Raw genomic sequence first — 19,863 nt, 5'->3', positions numbered from 1 at the left:
GCCATACAAAATCTTCCACATTAGAGTGTAGTGTTTGGGAAGAGTCGATTGGATGAGAAGTATGCTTCTGAGGGCATTTTGCCAGAGGGATGAGTTAGCACAGGAATGTAGACTCTAATGTGGCTGTGTTCTAAGGCAGTAGACTTACCTTTTAAAACGTATAACTAGATGGTAAGCTCTCTCTGGGATGGGCCAGTTACCAGGACATTTAAGTGCCATTTATTAACCCTGCAATTTATAGAAGTTGCTTATAACCTGTGTGAATAGCTAACAGTGCTGTGAGAATTCTCCACTCAGGTTTGGCTTGGCAGAAAGTCTTGTATAAGGAATTTGCTAATCTGAGAGAGATTTGTGTGATACCCAAGCAGTTTATGTTAAATATTCATGTCTGCTCAAGAATATCTTGATAGAAATATTGTTCCTCTTAAATCACAAGTGCCTTGATGCAAGATTATGGTGGAAGTGAAGGATCATGGCCATTTCTAGTCTAGGAGTAAGGCCAGTTCAGATTAATAGGCCAGTAGAAATAAAGATTTAAATAGATCGTGTGGCTTTTCTTTTTAGATCTGGCATCTCATCTAATTCTAATTTTGAATGCTTAAAAGATCAAAACAATACCTTAACTCTAATGTGTTCTTCAGTCAGAAGAGAGTGTAAGAAATTATTTGGTGGTGGTGATGGTCTGGGGTGGGGATAGGTGAGTAGTATAACAGATAATTGATTTTTGCCTACGTATAGTACCTGATAGAGCTAAACTTGATCTTATATTCTTCCATGGCATGTTTTTCTAAAATAATTTTTGTTTGACAGTATTTTTGTAGTAATTTTTTGACATTTGCTACCTTTTCTATGAAATCCTATTTTCCTTTTCTCTAAGGAGATATCACTTAAGTATTTTGACATCTTTTGTTGAGGGTACATTGTGCTTTCTCAGCATTTATTTGTGGAAAGTTTACCTTTTTGCCCACATTGTTAAAGTTATGGCCTTTCTCTTTTTAGCAGAGCTATTTCTGGATTATCTTTCAAGATTACCTGTAAAGAGGGTGACCTTTAGCCATATGTTTTCTCATTAAGTAGACAGTCATTTTAGGGGAATAGAAAGACCACATTCTTTGAAGCAAGATCTGGGATTGAATCCTAAACTTCTGCAAGCCTCAGTTTTCCTGTCTATAAAATGGGGATAATAATTCTTATGTGTCAGGATTATTGGGAGATTTAGTAATCTCACAATAACTACATGATACTTAGCATAATATTTTTGTATTTTGAAAACACTGAAGTCTCCAGTATTCCTGTCAGTGACTTAAGCTGTCTCTGGCTTTAACTCTTTTTGGTTGGGGGTTGGGAGTAGGGCAGGAAAGTGAGAGACAGTAGTTCCTTTGAAAGCTGCTGCTGATTAGTTTTGAGTCTGTGACCTTCTTAGAAGGCTAAAAAGTAGTTTTCAATAAAACACCATTTTTCTTCATCTCAGATTTTTGAAGCAATGCCTTACTTTATGCTTGAATTATAAAAGTCCTCAAGAACTAATAATGTGAGTCCTTCACCAGCAATCCGGTCATATATTTATGTCTAATTTTATTTTGTTTTATGTAGGATAAATTTTTCAACCCCAGTATCCCATCTTTGGGTTTGCGGAATGTTATTTATATCAATGAAACTCACACAAGGTAAAAAGACATTTCTTATACTTCTAATGCATGTCAAGAGAAAAATTCCATAATAACCAGTTAACACACTTTAAGATGAATCTCTTTATTTATTTTTTTTAGAGTTAATAAGATACTAACTTCTGACACAAAAGGCTTTATCTAAAAATTGGAACCTGAGAAGACCTATTGCTATTTCCTGCTGTAATTATATAATATTTTCATGAGCATGTATATATCACTTCTGGCTTTCTTTACCTTATTGAAATACTGATGCTGCAGCTGAAATGTGCCAAAATGTGACAGAGATATGTGTGAGGAGAGGTGTAGGTTTGGATGTCTTATGATCTATTATTATTTTATACCTCAAAGAAAGTGTAACTTTTTGAAATCTGCCTATCTACAGAGATTTGGAAGATATTTTTCTCTATTGAACAGATGTTCTTTGTTTTATTATTAGCTTAAGACTTTTCTTAGAATTCTTACTTCCAAATTCCAGGCATATGGGGATAGGCTGTTAGGCATCAGAGTGGGAGAAAAGAGGCTTTGTTCTAAGTGAATTTAGTCTAGGGGATGAGGAAAGAGGGGCAATGTCTGCGAGACAAGAGAGAAGCGGCAGCTAAACATGCTACCAGTCCTTATAATTCTGAGATTAAATACCTGGAGTAGGTAAGTAGTAGGCTCAGGTGATGAGAAATACACAAAATTCCATTAAAAAACTGATCCAAGAAGTCAAATACTTAAATTTTAAGTCTTTCTGATTTTACTACTCATTTTTGATGATGATATTTAAGTGAGCATGATAATATTTGGGTATATATTAAGTTTTTTTTGAATAGAACTAAAGTCAAGGGATGTGTTTTTTCCAATTTCCATGCTACCCTTTCTTCTCTCTCTCTCTTGCTCTCAAGTTTAAAGGAAAGAGGAGAAATTTTTTTTTCCTTTGGTTGACATGATTAAGATCCTAAGCAAAAGAATCCCATTGAGTCTTTTCTTTATGTAAGTAGATATTTTACATACAAAACCGAGGAGTTCATTTGTGGTCCTCAGTTGGAGGCAGTTAAGAAAAAAAAGCATATGAGATACACACACACACACGCACACTTTTTAGCATATGTTGTATTGACCAGGCAGTGTGGAACTATTCAGTGTAATAAGCTACCTGTGCAAGTGAGGTGGCTGTTTAGCTCTTCTGTGTGTTGCATGAAGCATAGCCTAAACATTTTTACACACACACACACACACACACACACACACTGCTTTCAGTCCATTGTGAAGGGATTTCATCAAGAGTTTGGACTTTGTACATTCCAGTAATAATTTTGACAATGTTCACTGATAGAAGAGTTTAGAATTAAACACTTAACATATTGGGCTAAGTTTTCAGAGAAATGAGACAAAGGAAAGGAGGAAGAAAAAGAATGTCAGGAAGGAGAGATGAAGGAACCTTTTTTTTTTTTTTTTTTTGCGGTACGCGGGCCTCTCACCACTGTGGCCTCTCCCGTAGCGGAGCACAGGCTCCGGACGCGCAGGCTCAGCGGCCATGGCTCACGGGTCCAGCCGCTCCACGGCATGTGGGATCCTCCCGGACCGGGGCACAAACCCGTGTCTCCTGCATCGGCAGGCGGACTCTCAACCACTGCGCCACAAGGGAAGCCCCCTCGAATTGCTTTTCCTCAATTGAAGTCTTTTTGGATCTTTCCAGAATTACTTTATAATTGAAATCTTCTACTGTTTATATGCTTATCATTATGGAGGACATGATAATGAGGCATTATATAATCATTACAAATGGTTTCAAATCACCACATAATGGAAGTTTGTAGCATTCTTATTCTAGATCCCTGTCCTTAACCCCCATCCAGATAACACATAGTCACTGTCCCTGATGGGAGTATGTCCTATTCCCTAGGTATGCTGAATGTGTTTTCAAAAAAGCTACCCAAACAGTAAGAGCTTCTGGCTTCATAAGCGCAGAGCACAAATATTCAGACCACTGTTTAGTTTCCTTGACTTCTCTCAACTGATCAACTTTGTCAAGTCAATTTGACAGTCAGTGATCACCTTAGAAGAATTACTGTAATAACAACAAAAAAAGTAGCCCTTCATGGTAGGAAAAGACTCCCAAATTATTTTTTATGGCCCATAGCTATAGATATAAGCTATATAGCTTATATATAAAGCATTCAACATATTTGGTTTTTCAAATGGTATTAAAGTAAGATGCTTTTCTTTTGTTTTTATATTTGGATTATTAGTTTGCGGAGTAACACTATTCAAGCATTAATACATAAATTCCAAGTTTAAGTTTTAGCTGAGAGTACATGAAGGAAATTAGAAATAAAACTGTCTGCATAGCATCCTGAACTACTTACTAAGGAGAATTTGCTACAGGAGAACCCTAAATCTCTGGAATAGATGAAATGAGGATTTATTTTTACAGGAGGGGAACCTGTGTAGTTTAAGCAACTTGCTTTAGGTATTCCTAGAGTACTTCTCTGCTAAATCATTTTCACGTTGCAGGCATCGAGGATGGCTGGCAAGACGTCTTTCTTACGTGCTTTTCGTTCAAGAGCGAGATGTCCATAAAGGCATGTTTGCCACCAACGTGACTGAAAACGTACTGAACAGCAGTAGGTAAGGGTGGGACGCTGCTGTAAAGGGGAAATGTAGGGATGGGCGGTGGGTGTGGGGAAGTAATTTCCTTTATCAACCTTTAGTTTCTCTGGGACTCTGTCTCAAGAGGTGTTTGTGTTTCCAAACGTTCAATGCTCAAGCTCCAGAAGAAAGCAAGGGAAGGCAAGAGAACGGATGGTTTTGGTGCCATGTAGGAATAGCAGTCTTGTTTCATGCATTAATAATTGAATGGGCTTCTAATAAATGAAAGGCGAGTTGGAGTTCAGATATGCACATATTTCCAGAGTTCTCTGTTAAGTGTTCTGTAATATGAATGTTTGGGACAATGCATTTCCTATTTTATAGCCAGAAGAGAAGCGAGTTTGATATTTCTGTCAAATAATTGTTAAGTACCTGGGCACAAATTCTTGTATTAGAAAGTCATTATTAGAAATTTTAAGAGAATGAGATAAGTGTCCTTGCCCTCAGAGGATCTTGCTTAAAAATGGACAAGACTGACTTGAACTCAAAAGGATTGGGGAAATCGTTATGAAGCTCAGCCATTAGACTATGGGAGTTTGGGTGAAGGTTGGTTTCTATTCCACCTCATTGTTGTGGCCTGTGTTAGACACCTACCTGGATTTGGGAAGCTGGAGACCAGAGTGGGTTGAAAGATGCTTAGAAATGCAAGCCCAGTGGTATGGTTGTTAAGGGCTGAACAGTAGTGGCACGTAGTAGGTACTTTTATATTTATTGAATAAATGAGTGAATAGTTGATAATGGAGATATAATAATTACATGAATTACTTGCAAAAACATTCCTGGCTGTATTGAAATAAATGCTATTCATGGAATAGAATTAGGGATGGTGCATAAGTGTCATGTGGAATTGATCTTTCTGTAGTAACGAATGATGGGGCTCTGTGGAGTTTTGCTGTACACTAGCCTAAAATCAGCAACACTGGGAGAAAAAAACAATTATTTGAAACTCCCTTGGATTATTATATATTCTGTTTTCTAGGTAAAGCCCCTCAAGTATGTTTCATTCCATCCAGATATTTTGAGTAATAACTAGGATTTTAGAAGTGATTTAAGGAGGTTTAAACCTCATTCGTTCTTCCCTAAGTCATGTGGAAGATTTACAAGACTGGGTTAAATCTTCCCTTTTACCTTACTGCTTACTGGTCTGTGCTATTTAAATCTAGAGCTGTGCCTTTTTAAAATTACTGGTTTAATTTGGAAAATACTTGTAAATATTTATGTCCACCTTTGATCCCTCCTAGAGAGTTTTACAAATAGTTCCACTAATAAGCCACAATGTAAATGAATAATAAGTTTGGTATTCAAAAGAAAAATCACACATTACTTGGGCAAGTGGGCTTGGGATACCTCTGAATTATATGCCTAAAGGGATAATCTTCCTTTTCTTCCTTTCTGCCACAGTGTAACTTTGTGTCCCTCACAGCATAACTGGAACATTCAAATTCACATAGTTGCTACCCAGTGAATTTGAATTAAATTTTCAAATCTGCCTTCCAGCTTCCTCAGGAATTCATTGATTTAGGAATATAATATCCTTAATATTTAATAGACAGCCAAGGAAAGCACTTCTAACTTGAGCTTATTCTCTTGTGTTATCACATAAAAGAGAAAATATATTTTGTTTTGTGATTTGTTATCTGTAGTTTAGAAAATAATACAGAATGTAGCATAGAGCCAGTTACATTGTCTGTCTTCCACTTTGAAATCAGAGTACAAGAGGCAATTGCCGAAGTGGCTGCTGAATTAAACCCTGATGGTTCTGCTCAGCAGCAATCAAAAGCTGTCAATAAAGTGAAAAAGAAAGCCAGAAAGATCCTTCAAGAAATGGTTGCCACTGTCTCACCGGCCCTGATCAGGTATAAAAAGCAAAGCAGAAAACTTTCAGCAAGAGTCATCCTGTTTTGAGCAGACAGGACTGAACCATTGCACTTTCCTAGCACAATGCTCTTGGTCCAAAAGAGGTTTTATCATATTCTGATGTTAAAAACCAACTCCTCTTTTTTTTTTTTTTTTGCGGTGCGCGGGCCTCTCACTGTTGTGGCCTCTCCCGTTGCGGAGCACAGGCTCCGGACGCGCAGGCTCAGCGGCCATGGCTCACGGGCCCAGCCGCTCTGCGGCATGTGGGATCTTCCCGGACCGGGGCACGAACCCGTGTCCCCTGCATCGGCAGGCGGACTCTCAACCACTGCGCCACCAGGGAAGCCCTTTTTATTCTTTAACTGTCATGAGAAGTAGCACTTGGGAGGCTTCAAGGTGCATTAATCTCTGTCAGCTGTTACCAGCCATTGTATTACTGCTGACATCTTCTAGACTAGTTGTGAGCTGGGTTTCACGTGCCCATGTCTTTTTGTTTTCTTTCAGTTTTACTGAGATATAACTGACATACAGCACTGTATAAATTGAAGGTGTACAGCATAATGATTTGACTTACATATGTCATGAAATGATTACCACGATGAGTTTACTGAACATTCATCATCTCATATAGATACAAAATCAAAGATATAGAATGAAATTTTTTTTTCTTGTGGTGAGAACTCTTAGGATTTACTCTTAACAGTTTTCATATATAACATACAGCAGTGTTAATTATATTTATTGTGTTGTATGTTACATCCCTAGCACTTATTTATCTTATAACTGGAAGTCTGTATCTTTTGACTACCTTCATTCAATTCCCCCTTCCCCCACCACCTCTGGTAACCACAAATCTGATCTCTTTTTTTGAGTTTGTTTGTTTTGGAAGTATAATTGATCTACAACACTATATTAGTTCCTGTTATATGACATAGTGATTCAATATTTCTGTACATTTCAAAATGATCACCACTATAAATTTAGTTATGATCTGTCAACATACGAAGATATTACATAGTTATGAACTGTATTCCCCATGTTACATTTCATACTTGTGACTCATTTATTTTACAACTGAAGTTTGTACCTCTTAATCTCCCTCACCTATTCCTTACATTCCCACCTGCCTCTCCTCTAGCGACCACCTGTTTTTTTCTGTATCTATAACTGTTTTATTATGTTGTTTTGATTTTTAGATTCCATACTGTATAAGTGATATCATACAGTATTTGTCTTTCTCTGTCTGACTTTTTTCACTTAGCATAATGTCCTCTAGGTCCATCCATGTTGTCACATATGGCAAAATTTCATTCTTTTTTTATGGCTGAGTAATATTCCATTGTGTGTTTTTGGGTATATGTGTGTACATACGACATCTTCTTTATCCATTCATCTATTGATGGGCACTTAGGTTGCTTCCATATCTTAGCTATTATAAATAATGCTGCAGTGAACATAGGGGTGCATATATGGCTTCTAATTAGTGTTTTCATTTTCTTCAGATAAATACCCAGGAGTGGAATTGTTGCATTATATGGTAGTTGTATTTTTAATTTTTTGAGGAATCTCCATATTCTTTTCCATAGTGGTTACCCTAATGTACATTCCCACCAACAATGTACAAGGGTTCCCTTTCCTCTACATTCTCCCCAATACTTGTTATTTGTTGTCTTTTTGATAATAGCTATTCTGACAGGGGTGAGGTCATATCTCATTATGGTTTGTTTTTTTTTTTTATACAGCAGGTTTTTATAGTTATCCATTTTATACATATTAGTGTATACATGTCAATCCCAATCTCCCAATTCATCACACCACCACCCCCCTGCCACTTTCCCCCCTTGGTGTCCATACGTTTGTTCTCTACATCTGTGTCTCAATTTCTGCCCTGCAGACCGGTTCATCTCTACCATTTTTCTACGTTCCACATATATGCGTTAATATACGATATTTGTTTTTCTCTTTCTGACTGACTTCACTCTGTATGACAGTCTCTAGATCCATCCACATCTCTACAAATTACCCAATTTCATTCCTTTTTATGGCTGAGTAACATTCCGTTGTATATATGTACCATATCTTCTTTAACCATTCGTCTGTCGATGGGCATTTAGGTTGCTTCCATTTCCTGGCTATTGTAAATAGTGCTGCAGTTAACATTGGGGTGCATGTCTCTTTTTGAATTATGGTTTTCTCAGGGTATATGCCCTGTAATGGGATTGCTGGATCATACGGTAATTCTATTTTTAGTTCTTTAAAGAACCTCCATACTGTTCTCCATAGTGGCTGTATCAATTTACATTCCCACCAACAGTGCAGGAGGGTTCGCTTTTCTCAACACCCTCTCCAGCATTTGTTGTTTGTAGATTTTCTGATGATGGCCATTCTAACTGGTGTGAGGTGATACCTCATTGTAGTTTTGATTTGCATTTCTCTAATAGTTAGTGATGTTGACCAGCTTTTCATGTGCTGCTTGGCCATCTGTATGTTCTCTTTGGAGAAATGTCTATTTAGGTCTTCTGCCCATTTTTGGATTGGGCTTTTCTTTTTTTTAATATTGAGCTGCATGAGCTGTTTATATATTTTGAAGATTAATCCTTTGTCCGTTGTTTCATTTGCAAATATTTTATCCCATTCTGAGGGTAGTCTTTTCATCTTGTTTGTAGTTTGCTTTGCAAAAGCTTTTAAGTTTCATTAGGTCACATTTGTTTATTTTTGTTTTTATTTCCATTACTCTAGGAGGTGGATCAAAAAAGATCTTGCTGTGATTTATGCCAAAGAGTGTTCTTCCTGTGTTTTCCTCTAAGAATTTTATAGTGTCTGGTATTATATTTGGGTCTCTAACCCATTTTGAGTTTATTTTTGTGCATGGTGTTAGGGAGTGCTCTAATTTCATTCTTTTACATGTATCTGCCCAGTCTTCCCAGCACCACTTATTGAAGAAATTGTCTTTTCTGCATTGTATGTCCTTGCCTCCTTTGTCATAGATTAGTTGACCATAGATGCATGGGTTTATCTCTGGACTTCTATCCTGTTCCATTGATCTGTATTTCTGTTTTTGTGCCAGTACCATATTGTCTTGATTACTGTAGCTTTGTAGTATAGTCTGAAGTCTGGGAGCCTGATTCCTCCAGCTCCGTTTTTTTCCCTCAAGACCGCTTTGGCTATTCGGGGTCTTTTGTGTCTCCATACAAATCTTAAGATTTTTTGTTCTAGTTCTGTAAAAAATGCCATTGGTAGGTATTGCACTGAATAGATTGCTTTGGATACTATAGTCATTTTCACAATATTGATTCTTCCAATCCAAAAACATGGTATATCTCTCCATCTGTTTATATCATCTTTAATTTCTTTCAGCAGTGTCTTATAGTTTTCTGTATACAGGTCTTTTGTCTCCCTAGGTAGGTTTATTCCTAGGTATTTTATTCTTTTTGTTGCAATGGTAAATGGGAGTGTTTCCTTAATTTCTCTTCCAGATTTTTCATCATTAGGGTATAGGAATTCAAGAGAGTTCTGTGCATTAATTTTGTATCCTGCAACTTTACCACATTCATTGATTAGCTCTAGTAGTTTTCTGGTGGCATCTTTAGGATTCTCTATGTATAGTATGATGTCGTCTGCAAACAGTGATAGTTTTACTTCTTCTTTTCCTATTTGGATTCCTTTTATTTCTTTTTCTTCTTTGATTGCTGTGGCTACAACTTCCAAAACTATGTTGAATAATAGTGGTGAGAGTGGACATCCTTGTCTTGTTCCTGATCTTAGAGGAAATGCTTTCAGCTTTTCAACATTGAGAATGATGTTTGCTCTGGGCTTGTCGTATATGGCCTTTATTATGTTGAGGTAGGTTCCCTCTATGCCCACTTTCTGGAGAGTTTTTATCATAAATGGGTGTTGAATTTTGTCAAAAGCTTTTTCTGCATCTATTGAGATGATCATATGTTTTTTCTTCTTCAATTTGTTAATATGGTGTATCACATTGATTGATTTGCATATACTGAAGTATCCTTGCATCCCTGGGATAAATCCCACTTGATCATGGTGTATGATCCTTTCAATGTGTTTTTGAATTCTGTTTGTTAACATTTTGCTGAGGATTTTTGCATCTATATTCATCAGTGATATTGGTCTGTAATTTTCTTTTTTTGTAGTATCTTTGTCTGGTTTTGGTATCAGGGTGATGGTGGCCTCATAGAATGAGTTTGGGAGTGTTCCTTCCTCTGCAATTTTTTGGAAGTTTGAGAAGGATGGGTGTTCACTCTTCCCTAAATGTTTGATAGAATTTGTTAGAATTCACCCATGAAGCCATCTGGTCCTGGACTTTTGTTTGTTGGAAGATTTTTAATCACAGTTTCAATTTCATTACTTGTGATTGGTCTGTTCATATTTTCTATTTCTTCCTGGTTCAGTCTTGGAAGGTTATACCTTTCTAAGAGTTTGTCCATTTCTTCCAGGTTGTCCATTTTATTGGCATAGAGTTGCTTGTAGTAATCTCTTAGGATACTTTGTACTTCTGTGATGTCTGTTGTAACTTCTCCTTTTTCATTTCTAGTTTTATTGATTTGAGTCCTCTCCCTCTTTTTCTTGATGAGTCTGGCTAATGGTTTATCAATTTTGTTTATCGTCTCAGAGAACCAGCTTTTAGTTTTAATGGTCTTTGCTATTGTCTTCTTTGCTTCTATTTCATTTATTTCTGCTCTTATCTTTATGCTTTCTTTCCTTCTGCTAACTTTGGGTTTTGTTCTTTCTGTAGTTCCTTTAGGTTTAAGGTTAGGTTGTTTATTTGAGATGTTTGTTGTTTCTTGAGATAGGATTGTATTGCTATAAACTTCCCTCTTAGAGCTGCTTTTGCTGCATCCCATAGGTCTTGGATCCTTGTGTTTTCTTTGTCATTTGTCTCTAGGTATTTTTTGATTTCCTTAGTGATCTCTTGGTTATTTAGTAACGTCTTGTTTAGCCTCCATGTGTTTGTGTTTTTTACGTTTTTTTCCCTGTAATAGATTTCTAATCTCATAGTGTTGTGGTCAGAAAAGATCCTTGATATGATTTCAGTTTTCTTAAGTTTACTGAGGCTTGATTTGTGACCCAAGATGTGATCTATCCTGTGCACACTTGAGCAGAAAGTGTAATCTGCTGTTTTTGAATGGAATGTCCTATAAATATCAATTGAATCTACTTGGTCTGTTGTGTCATTCAAAGCTTGTCTTTCTTAATTTTCTGTTTGGATGATCTGTCCATTGGTGTAAGTGAGGTGTTAAAGTCCCCCACTATTATTGTGTTACTGTGGATTTCATCTTTTCTAGCTGTTAGCAGTTGCCTTATGTATTGAGGTGCTCCTATGCTGGGTGCATATATATTTTTAATTGTTATATCTTCTTCTTGGATTGATCCCTTGATCATTATGTAGTGTCCTTCTTTGTCTCTTGTAACATTCTTTATTTTAAAGTCTATTTTATCTGATATGAGCATTGCTACTCCAGCTTTCTTTTGATTTCCATTTGCATGGAATATCTTTTTCCATCCCCTCACTTTCAGTCTGTATGTGTCCCTAGGTCTGAAGTGGGTCTCTTGTAGACAGCATATATATGGGTCTTGTTTTTGTATCCATTCAGTGAGTCTGTGTCTTTTGGTTGGAGCATTTAATCCATTTATGTTCAAGGTAATCATCTATATGTATGTTCCTATTATCATTTTCTTAATTGTTTTGGGTTTGATTTGTAGGTCCTTTTCTTCTCTTATGTTTCCCAGTTAGAGAAGTTCCTTTAACATTTGTTGTAGAGCCGGTTTGGTGGTGCTGAATTCTCTTAGCTTTTCCTTGTCTGTAAAGCTTTTGATTTCTCCATCAAATCTGAATGAGATCGTGCCAGGTAGATCTTGGCTGTAGATTTTTCCCTGGCATCACTTTAAATATGTCATGCCACTCCCTTCTGGCTTGTAGAGTTTCTGCTGAGAAATCAGCTGTTAACCATAAGGAGTTGCCTTGTACATTATTTGTCATTTTTCCCTTGCTGATTTCAGTAATTTTTCTTTGTCTTTAATTTTTGCCAATTTGATTACTATGTGTCTTGGTGTGTTTCTCCTTCGTTTTATCCTGTATGGGACTCTCTGTGCTTCCTGGACTTGGGTGGCTATTTCCTTTCTCATGTTAGGGAAGTTTTCGACTATAATCTCTTCACGTATTTTCTCGGGTCCTTTCTCTGTCTTCTCTTTCTGGGACCCCTATAATGCGAATACTGTTGTGTTTAATGTTGTCCCAGAGGTCTCTTAGGCTGTCTATATTTCTTTTCATTCTTCTTTCTTTATTCTGTTCTGCAGCAGTGAATTCCACCATTCTGTCTTCCAGGTCACTTATCCCTTCCTCTGCCTCAGTTATTCTGCTATTGATTCCTTCTAGTGTAGTTTTCATTTCAGTGATTGTATTGTTCAGCTCTGTTTGTTTGTACTTTAATTCTTCAAGGTCTTTGTTAAACATTTCTTGCATCTTCTCGATCTTTGCCTCCGTTCTTTTTCCGAGGTCCTGGGTCATCTTCACTAACATTATTCTGAATTCTTTTTCTGGAAGGTCGCCTATTTCCACTTCATTTAGTTGCTTTTCCTGGGGTTTTATCTTGTTTCTTCATCTGGTACGTAGCCCTCTGCCTTTTCATCTTGTCTGTCTTTCCGTGAATGTGGTTTTTGTTCCACAGGCTGCAGGATTATAGTTCTTCTTGCTTCTGCTGTCTGCCATCTGGTGGATGAGGCTATCTAAGAGGCTTGTGCAAGTTTCCTGATGGGAGGGACTGGTGGTGGGTAGAGCAGGCTGTTGCTCTGGTGGGCAGAGCTCAGTAAAACTTTAATCCACTTGTCTGCTGATGGGCGGGGCTGGGTTCCCTCCTGTTGGTTGTTTGGCCTGAGGCGACCCAACACTGGAACCTACCTGGGCTCTTTGGTGGGGGTAATGGCAGACTCTTCCCAGAACTTCTGCTGCCAGTGTCCTTGTCCTCATTGGTGAGACACAGCCACCCCCCGCCTCTGCAGAAGACCCTCCAACACTAGCAGGTAGGTCTGGTTCAGTCTCCCCTGGGGTCACTGTTCCTTCCCCTGCATCCCTATGCGCACACTACTTTGTGTGTGTCCTCCAAGAGTGGAGCCTGTTTCCCCCAGTCCTGTCAAAGTCCTGCAATCAAATCCCGCTACCCTCCATGTCTGATTCTCTAGGAATTCCTCCTCCCATTGCTGGACTCCCAGGTAGGGAAACCTGACGTGGGGCTCAGAACCTTCACTCCAGTCAGTGGACTTCTGTGGTGTAAGTGTTCTCCAGTTTGTGAGTCACCCACCCAGCAGTTATGGGATTTGATTTTATTGTGATTGCACCCCCTCCTGCCATCTCATTGTGGCTTCTCCTTTGTCTTTGGATGTGGGGTATCTTTTTTGGTGAGTTCCAGTGTCTTCCTGTTGATGATCGTTCAGCAGTTAGTTGTGATTCCTGGGCTCTTGCAAGAGGGAGTGAGAGCACGTCCTTCTACTCTGTCATCTTGAACCAGTGCAATCACTGTGGTTTTGATTTGTGTTCCCCCAATGATTTGTGATGTGGAGCATCTTTTCATGTGCCTGTTGGCCATCTGTATGTCTTCTTTGGAAAAAATGTCTATTCAGATCCTCTGCGCATTTTTTTTTTTTGCTCTACACAGGCCTCTCACTGTTGTGGCCTCTCCCATTGCAGAGCACAGGCTCCGGACGCGCAGGCTCAGCGGCCATGGCTCACGGGCCTAGCCACTCCGCGGCATGTGGGATCTTCCCAGACCGGGGCACGAACCCATGTCCCCTGCATCAGCAGGCGAACTCTCAACCACTGCGCCACCAGGGAAGCCCCCTCTGCGCATTTTTTAATTGGATTGTTTGTTTTTTGATGTTGAGTTGTTTGAGTTTTTTGTATATTTAGGGTATAAGCCCCTTATCAGATGTATCCTTTTCAAACATCTTCTCCCATTCAGTAGGTGGCCTTTTTGTTTTGTTGATAGTTTCTTCAGTCTGAAAAAGCTTTTTAATTTGATTTAGTCCCATTTGTTTATTTTTGCTTTTGTTTCCCTTACCTGAGGAGACATATCCAAAAAAAGTATTACTAAGACTGATGTCAAAGTGTATATTGCCCATGTTTTCTTCTAGAAGTTTTATGGTTTCAGGTCTTAGATTTAAGTCTTTAATCCATTTTCAATTTATTTTCATGCATGGTGTGAGAGAGTAGTCCAGTTTGAGTTTTTTGCATGTAGCTGTCCAGTTTTCTCAGCACCATTTATTACAGAGACTCTTTTCCCCATTGTGTATACTTGCCTCCATTGTCATAGATTAATTGCCCTTATAAGTGTGGGTTCCTTTCTGGGTTCTCTGTTCCATTCCACTGATCTATGTGTCTGTTTTTGTGCCAGTACGTGCTGTCTTGATTACTGTAGCTTTGTAAGATAATTTGAAATCAGGGAGCGTGATACCTCCACCTTTGTTCTTCTTAAGATTGTTTTGGCTATTTGGGGTCTTGTGTTTCCATACAAATTTTAGAATTATTTATTCTAGTTCTGTGAAAAATGCCATTGGTATTTTATAGGGATTACATTGAATCTGTAGATTACCTTGGGTATATGGTCATTTTAACAATATTAATTCTTCCAGTCCATGAACACAGTATATCCTTCCATCTGCTTGTGTCATCTTCAGTTTCTTTCATGAGTGTCTTACATTTTTCCAAGTACAGGTATTTTACTTGCTTATGTAGATTTATTCCTAGGTATTTTATTCTTTTTGATGCATTTATAAATGAAATTCTTTTCTTAATTTTCCTTCAGATAGTTCATTGTTAGTGTATAGAAATGCATCTGATTTCTGTATATTAATTTTGTATCTTGCAACTTTACCAGATTCATTGATGAGTTCTAGTAGTTTTTGATGACCTCTTTAGGATTTTCTAAGTATAGTATTATGTCATGTATATACAGTGACAGTTTCACTTTTTCATTTCCACTTTGGATTCTTTTTATTTCTTTTTCTTGTCTGTTTGCTGTGGTGAGGACTTTCAATTCTGTGTTTAATAAAAGTGGCAAGAAAGGGCATCCTTGACATGTTCCTCATCTTAGAGGAAATGCTTTTAGCTTTTCACCATTGAGTCTGATGTTAGCTGTGGGTTTGTCATTTATGGCCTTTCTTATGTTTAGGTATGTTCCCTCCATATTCACTTTGTTGAGAGTTTTTATCATAAATGGATGTTGGATTTTGTCAAGAGCTTTTCCTGCATCTTTTGAGAGAATCATATGATTTTTATTCTTCAATTTGTTAATGTGATGTATCACATTGATTGATTTGTGGATATTGAACTATCTTTGCATCCTGGGATAAATTCCACTTGATCATGGTGCGTGATACTTTTAATGTACTGTATTGTTGAATTTGGTGTCCTAATATTTTGTTAAGGATTTTTGCATCTATGTTCAACAATGATACTGGCCTGTGATTTTCTTTTTTTGTGATGTCTTTGGTTTTGCTATAAGCGTGATGCTGGCCTCATAAGATGAGCAGAATGCAGAAGTGTTCCCTCCTCTGCAATTTTTTGGAATGGTTTGAGAAGATATGTGTTAACTCTTCACCAAATATTTGGTAGAGTTCACCTGTGAAGCCATCTGGTTCTGGACTTTGTTTGCTAGGAGTTTCTTTTTTTTTTACTACTGACTCAGTTTCATTACTGGTAATTGGGCTGTTCATATTTTCTATTTCTTCCTGGTTCAGTCTTGGGAGATTGTACATTTCTAGGAATTTGTCCATTTCTTCTAGGTTATCCGTTTTATTTGCATATAATTGTTTGTAGTAATCTTGTATGAACCTTTGTATTTCTGTAGTATTGGTTGTAACTTCTTCTCCTTTTTCATTTCTGATTTTATTTATTTGGGCCCTCTCTCTTTTTTTCTTGATGAATCTGCACATGCCCATGTCGTGGAGTGATTTGTATGCAGGAGAGGGATCACTCTACTCACCTAAATATTTGCTTGATCATTAGCTTCTGAAGTATAAAGTGTGCAATTAGAATGAAATGTAAGATTTTAGTACATAATAAATGGATGCTTCTATAAGTAGTATGTGTAAGGTCAGTTATTTAAGTTCACAATTCAGATGTACACATACACACACATACATGCACACGTGCTCATAAAAAGTCAGTTACAATCACTCACGTTGTAGGTTCAAAACTTTAGGTAGACAAATGTCAAATATATATGTTTATATATATAAATATATGTATATACATTAAAAAATTTTTTAACTTCCTTTCAGACTGACCGGATGGGTGCTGCTAAAACTGTTCAACAGCTTCTTTTGGAATATTCAAATTCACAAGGGTCAACTTGAGATGGTTAAAGCTGCAACTGAGGCAAGAATTATGTGAATCTGTCATTCTATATTCTCCACATTTGCAGAGTGATTTTGGAATTCTTTTTCAAATGTTTTCTTGTATACTGTTGTGCATTCCTACACATTTGCAAGATTTTCCCCCGTGTAAGATAACTACAGTAGTTATGTATTTGTGGGAGATAAGTGGGGTAAAGGAGCACCTTCCAGCAATATGCAGGATTCCTTCTGTAAGTTATCTTGCAATAACTCTGAAAATCAGGTAGAACAATCCTTATTTTATACATGAGGAAATAAAGGCACATATAGGTTAAGAAATTGTCCCAAGTCACAGCCAGTAAGTCACTTGCCCAGGATTTCAAACCAAACCAAGCTTGTGGCCAAAAACTATGTTCTTTTTATATGATTAGGGCTTCCTTTCAGAAGATATATAGTCAACTTGAACTCTTGTTTGTTCTCCTCCTTCCCTGATTCTTTTCTGTTGGTGTAGTTGTTTTTAGCTGGATGATATTAAATTGAAAGAAGTTCTTATTACGGAAAAATGTTTTTAAAGAATGAGTCACTAAGTAGCTAGTGTTTGAATGACTTTAACCAAATGTGAAGTTGCAAACTGTAATTGAACTTTCCATCTGAATTTTAAATTTGGTGTTTTTCCTTTTGCTAGATGAATTTGCCACTTATATTTCTACCAGTTCATAGATCACATATTGACTATCTCCTGCTCACTTTCATTCTCTTCTGCCATAACATCAAAGCGCCATACATTGCTTCAGGCAATAATCTCAACATCCCCATCTTCAGGTAAGATAAGCTTATTTTGAAAGTTAAGGTATGAAGATTATATTTTGAATTTTTCTTTTTTTATTATACCTTTTGATACATTTATTGTAACGAGGACATTAACTTTTTTATTTTTATTATAAAAGTAATGCACGCTTATTGCAGAAAATTTGGAAAGTACAAAAAAGCATTAAGACCATCATCATTTGAACTTATTTGCAAAGCAGAAATAGAGACACAGAGGTAGAGAACAGATGGGGGAAGGGGTGGGTGGGATGAATTGGGAGACTGGGATTGACATATATACACTACTGTGTATAAAATAGATAACTAATGAGAACTGACTGTATAGCACAGGGAACTCTACCCAGTGCTCTGTCGTGACCTAAATGGGAAGGAAATACAAAGGGGATATATATTTATACATGTGGCTGATTCACCCTGCTGTACAGCAGAAACTAACACAAGATTGTAAAGCAACCATACTCCAATAAAACAACAACAACAACAAAAGACTATCGTCATCATTTCTGTGTTTTATATGGGATATTTGGTGAACTGTGAATAGCTAAACTTATCAGCAGTATTTATCAAACATATAAAAGGCAATTAGAAAGATAAGATAGCAAACTACTATATCTGACTTGGCAGTGCGCAGGTGGGGTCAGGGTGGTGGTAGGCAGGTGGTAATGGTATAAAGGTAAGAAAGAACCTTACCTGTTACTTTGACCTCATAATTTAGTAGAGCTAGAAACATAATAATTACAGTGTAACATAAAAGGTATGTTTTAGAGGTTTTCAGGGGAATGCAGTGCATTCCATTCAGAGGGAATAGTATGTGAAAAGACAGAGTGATTTAAAAGCATGATATGGTCATGAACCAGCAGACAATTCTTAGACTCTAGGGTTAGAATGTAGGGTGCGTTAGCAGGGTTCAGAGGCTGGAGGTGGTGACTGCATAGGTGGTGAGAGTTAGGTCAAAACAATTTCTAAGCCAAGAGTTTAGACTGTATCCCGTATTTGAGAAATGATACGTTCAGATTCGCATTTTGAAAAGTCATTCTGGATTAGAGGGAGTTAGATCAATTCTGACTCTATCGCAGTAGTTCAGATAAAAGGTAATGAAGGCTTAAATAAAAGTATAATAGTGCTCTTGGAGAAGAGGTCACAGATTTGAGAAGTATTTAGTTTCATACTTCAAAGTACAAAGCATCTCTCAGGTCAGCTCTGTGAGTAGTAGAGAGCACGAGGAGGATGAATGTGGAGCGACTGGAAGGGAAGCAGGCTGTGCAGGTGGCGCTTCACAAGGGGGCAGTCACTGCTTTGCGTGCCATGAAACCTGATCCTCAGCCTCGCAGTACGAGGAGCTCCTTCCTAATCCCTTGGCTCAGAGTTCTGTAGCTAATCTGATGCATGCATGTGGATGACTGAAGAGAAGCCATTCATTCATGCAGTAAGCCAGTACTTACCCAAATATGCTCTAGACAAGGGAGAACAAGATACATAGTCCTTACTTTCAAATAGCTCATAAAATAATGGGGAATGTAGGCAAACAGCTAGCTCTAATCCAGCGTGATATGACCCTACAGGGCAGACATGCTTTTCCAAGTATCAGAATATCTATGTTTTCTCTCATGCGTACCTCTTCCCAGTGTCAAGGAACCTGGAAAGTTGAATTAGAAAGTCATCAGAAAGGTGCTTAGGCGTGAAGAAGACTGTTGCAGCTGGGCTCTTAGAGAAGCCTTGCCCCATAATAGTTTGCCTCTTCTGTAATCAGAACAACTCATGTACTCATTCCCTCCAGGTTGGATTGGTTCTCAAGGTGGATCTCTGGGGAAGTACTTAATAAACATTGATAATTTCTCATAAGCCAACTTCCCTTTTCACCACCTCTATGCCAGTCATTGCTCAGCTTATCATTCCTTCAGACGTGACAGACTCTCGATAACCTGGCCTGTTTATTTGCAGTGTTCTTTTGTTACATGCCAGTCTGTACATTCACAAACCACTTCTCAAGGGGGCTTATTTTTGTGGATGGTTCATCTCATTTATTAAGAATTTATTCTGCAGAGTTTTACTTTCAAAGAGTGACATTAAGTTCTGGATATATCTTACTGTGGCCTCCTTATGCTGACTGTAGAAGATTCCAAAACTATATATTAATATTTATATTAATATCATTCTGTTTGAACAGAATAGGAGGAGGCTCTGAGTTTCGAAAAGTTGACTTAAGTTTTGGAAAGTTTCAACCTCATATCAAAATAATTCATCAGTGCTGTAGACAGAGATGTGGGGTTGTGCGAATTGTTTTATTCATGTATGTGTAAATGAAGCAAATTTTGGTTTCATGTTTTGGGAGGATGGTTATACTTGGTTCCAGTTTGATAAAGTTACTCTTGTCTTACTGGGATACTCTCTAAGAAATACTTACTTGAGAAGGTTTCCCCAAAGGAGCTTTGGTAACATCACATTCATCTTGTAGTAAATGTGCCATAGGAAAATTTTGGGATGTCTAAAGGTCAGTATCTTAAGACCCTGGACAGGGTTTTTAAAT

At 37.6% G+C, this 19,863-nt stretch overlaps 1 protein-coding gene across 6 annotated transcripts in view; it reads left to right on the top strand.

Annotated features, from left to right (window-relative positions):
• The window catches only part of GPAM (glycerol-3-phosphate acyltransferase, mitochondrial), a 70,169-nt gene that overhangs the window by 31,143 nt on the left and 19,163 nt on the right, over nucleotides 1–19,863 (top strand). For all 6 annotated transcript variants that reach the window (XM_029244900.1, XM_029244895.1, XM_029244897.1 and 3 more), the window contains 5 exons: nucleotides 1,594–1,667; nucleotides 4,170–4,283; nucleotides 6,014–6,160; nucleotides 16,455–16,551; nucleotides 17,194–17,330. In XM_029244900.1, the coding sequence (XP_029100733.1) occupies nucleotides 1,594–1,667; nucleotides 4,170–4,283; nucleotides 6,014–6,160; nucleotides 16,455–16,551; nucleotides 17,194–17,330 (569 nt within the window). The remainder of the gene's footprint in view (nucleotides 1–1,593; nucleotides 1,668–4,169; nucleotides 4,284–6,013; nucleotides 6,161–16,454; nucleotides 16,552–17,193; nucleotides 17,331–19,863) is intronic.

The sequence above is a fragment of the Monodon monoceros genome, unplaced genomic scaffold (genome assembly GCF_005190385.1).
Source record: "Monodon monoceros isolate NGI ecotype Baffin Bay Population unplaced genomic scaffold, NGI_Narwhal_1 Super_Scaffold_4, whole genome shotgun sequence".
In the NCBI taxonomy this organism is placed as follows: Eukaryota; Metazoa; Chordata; class Mammalia; order Artiodactyla; family Monodontidae; genus Monodon; species Monodon monoceros.
Note: the sequence above shows the minus strand (reverse complement) of the source record. Positions and strands in the feature narration are given on the sequence as shown.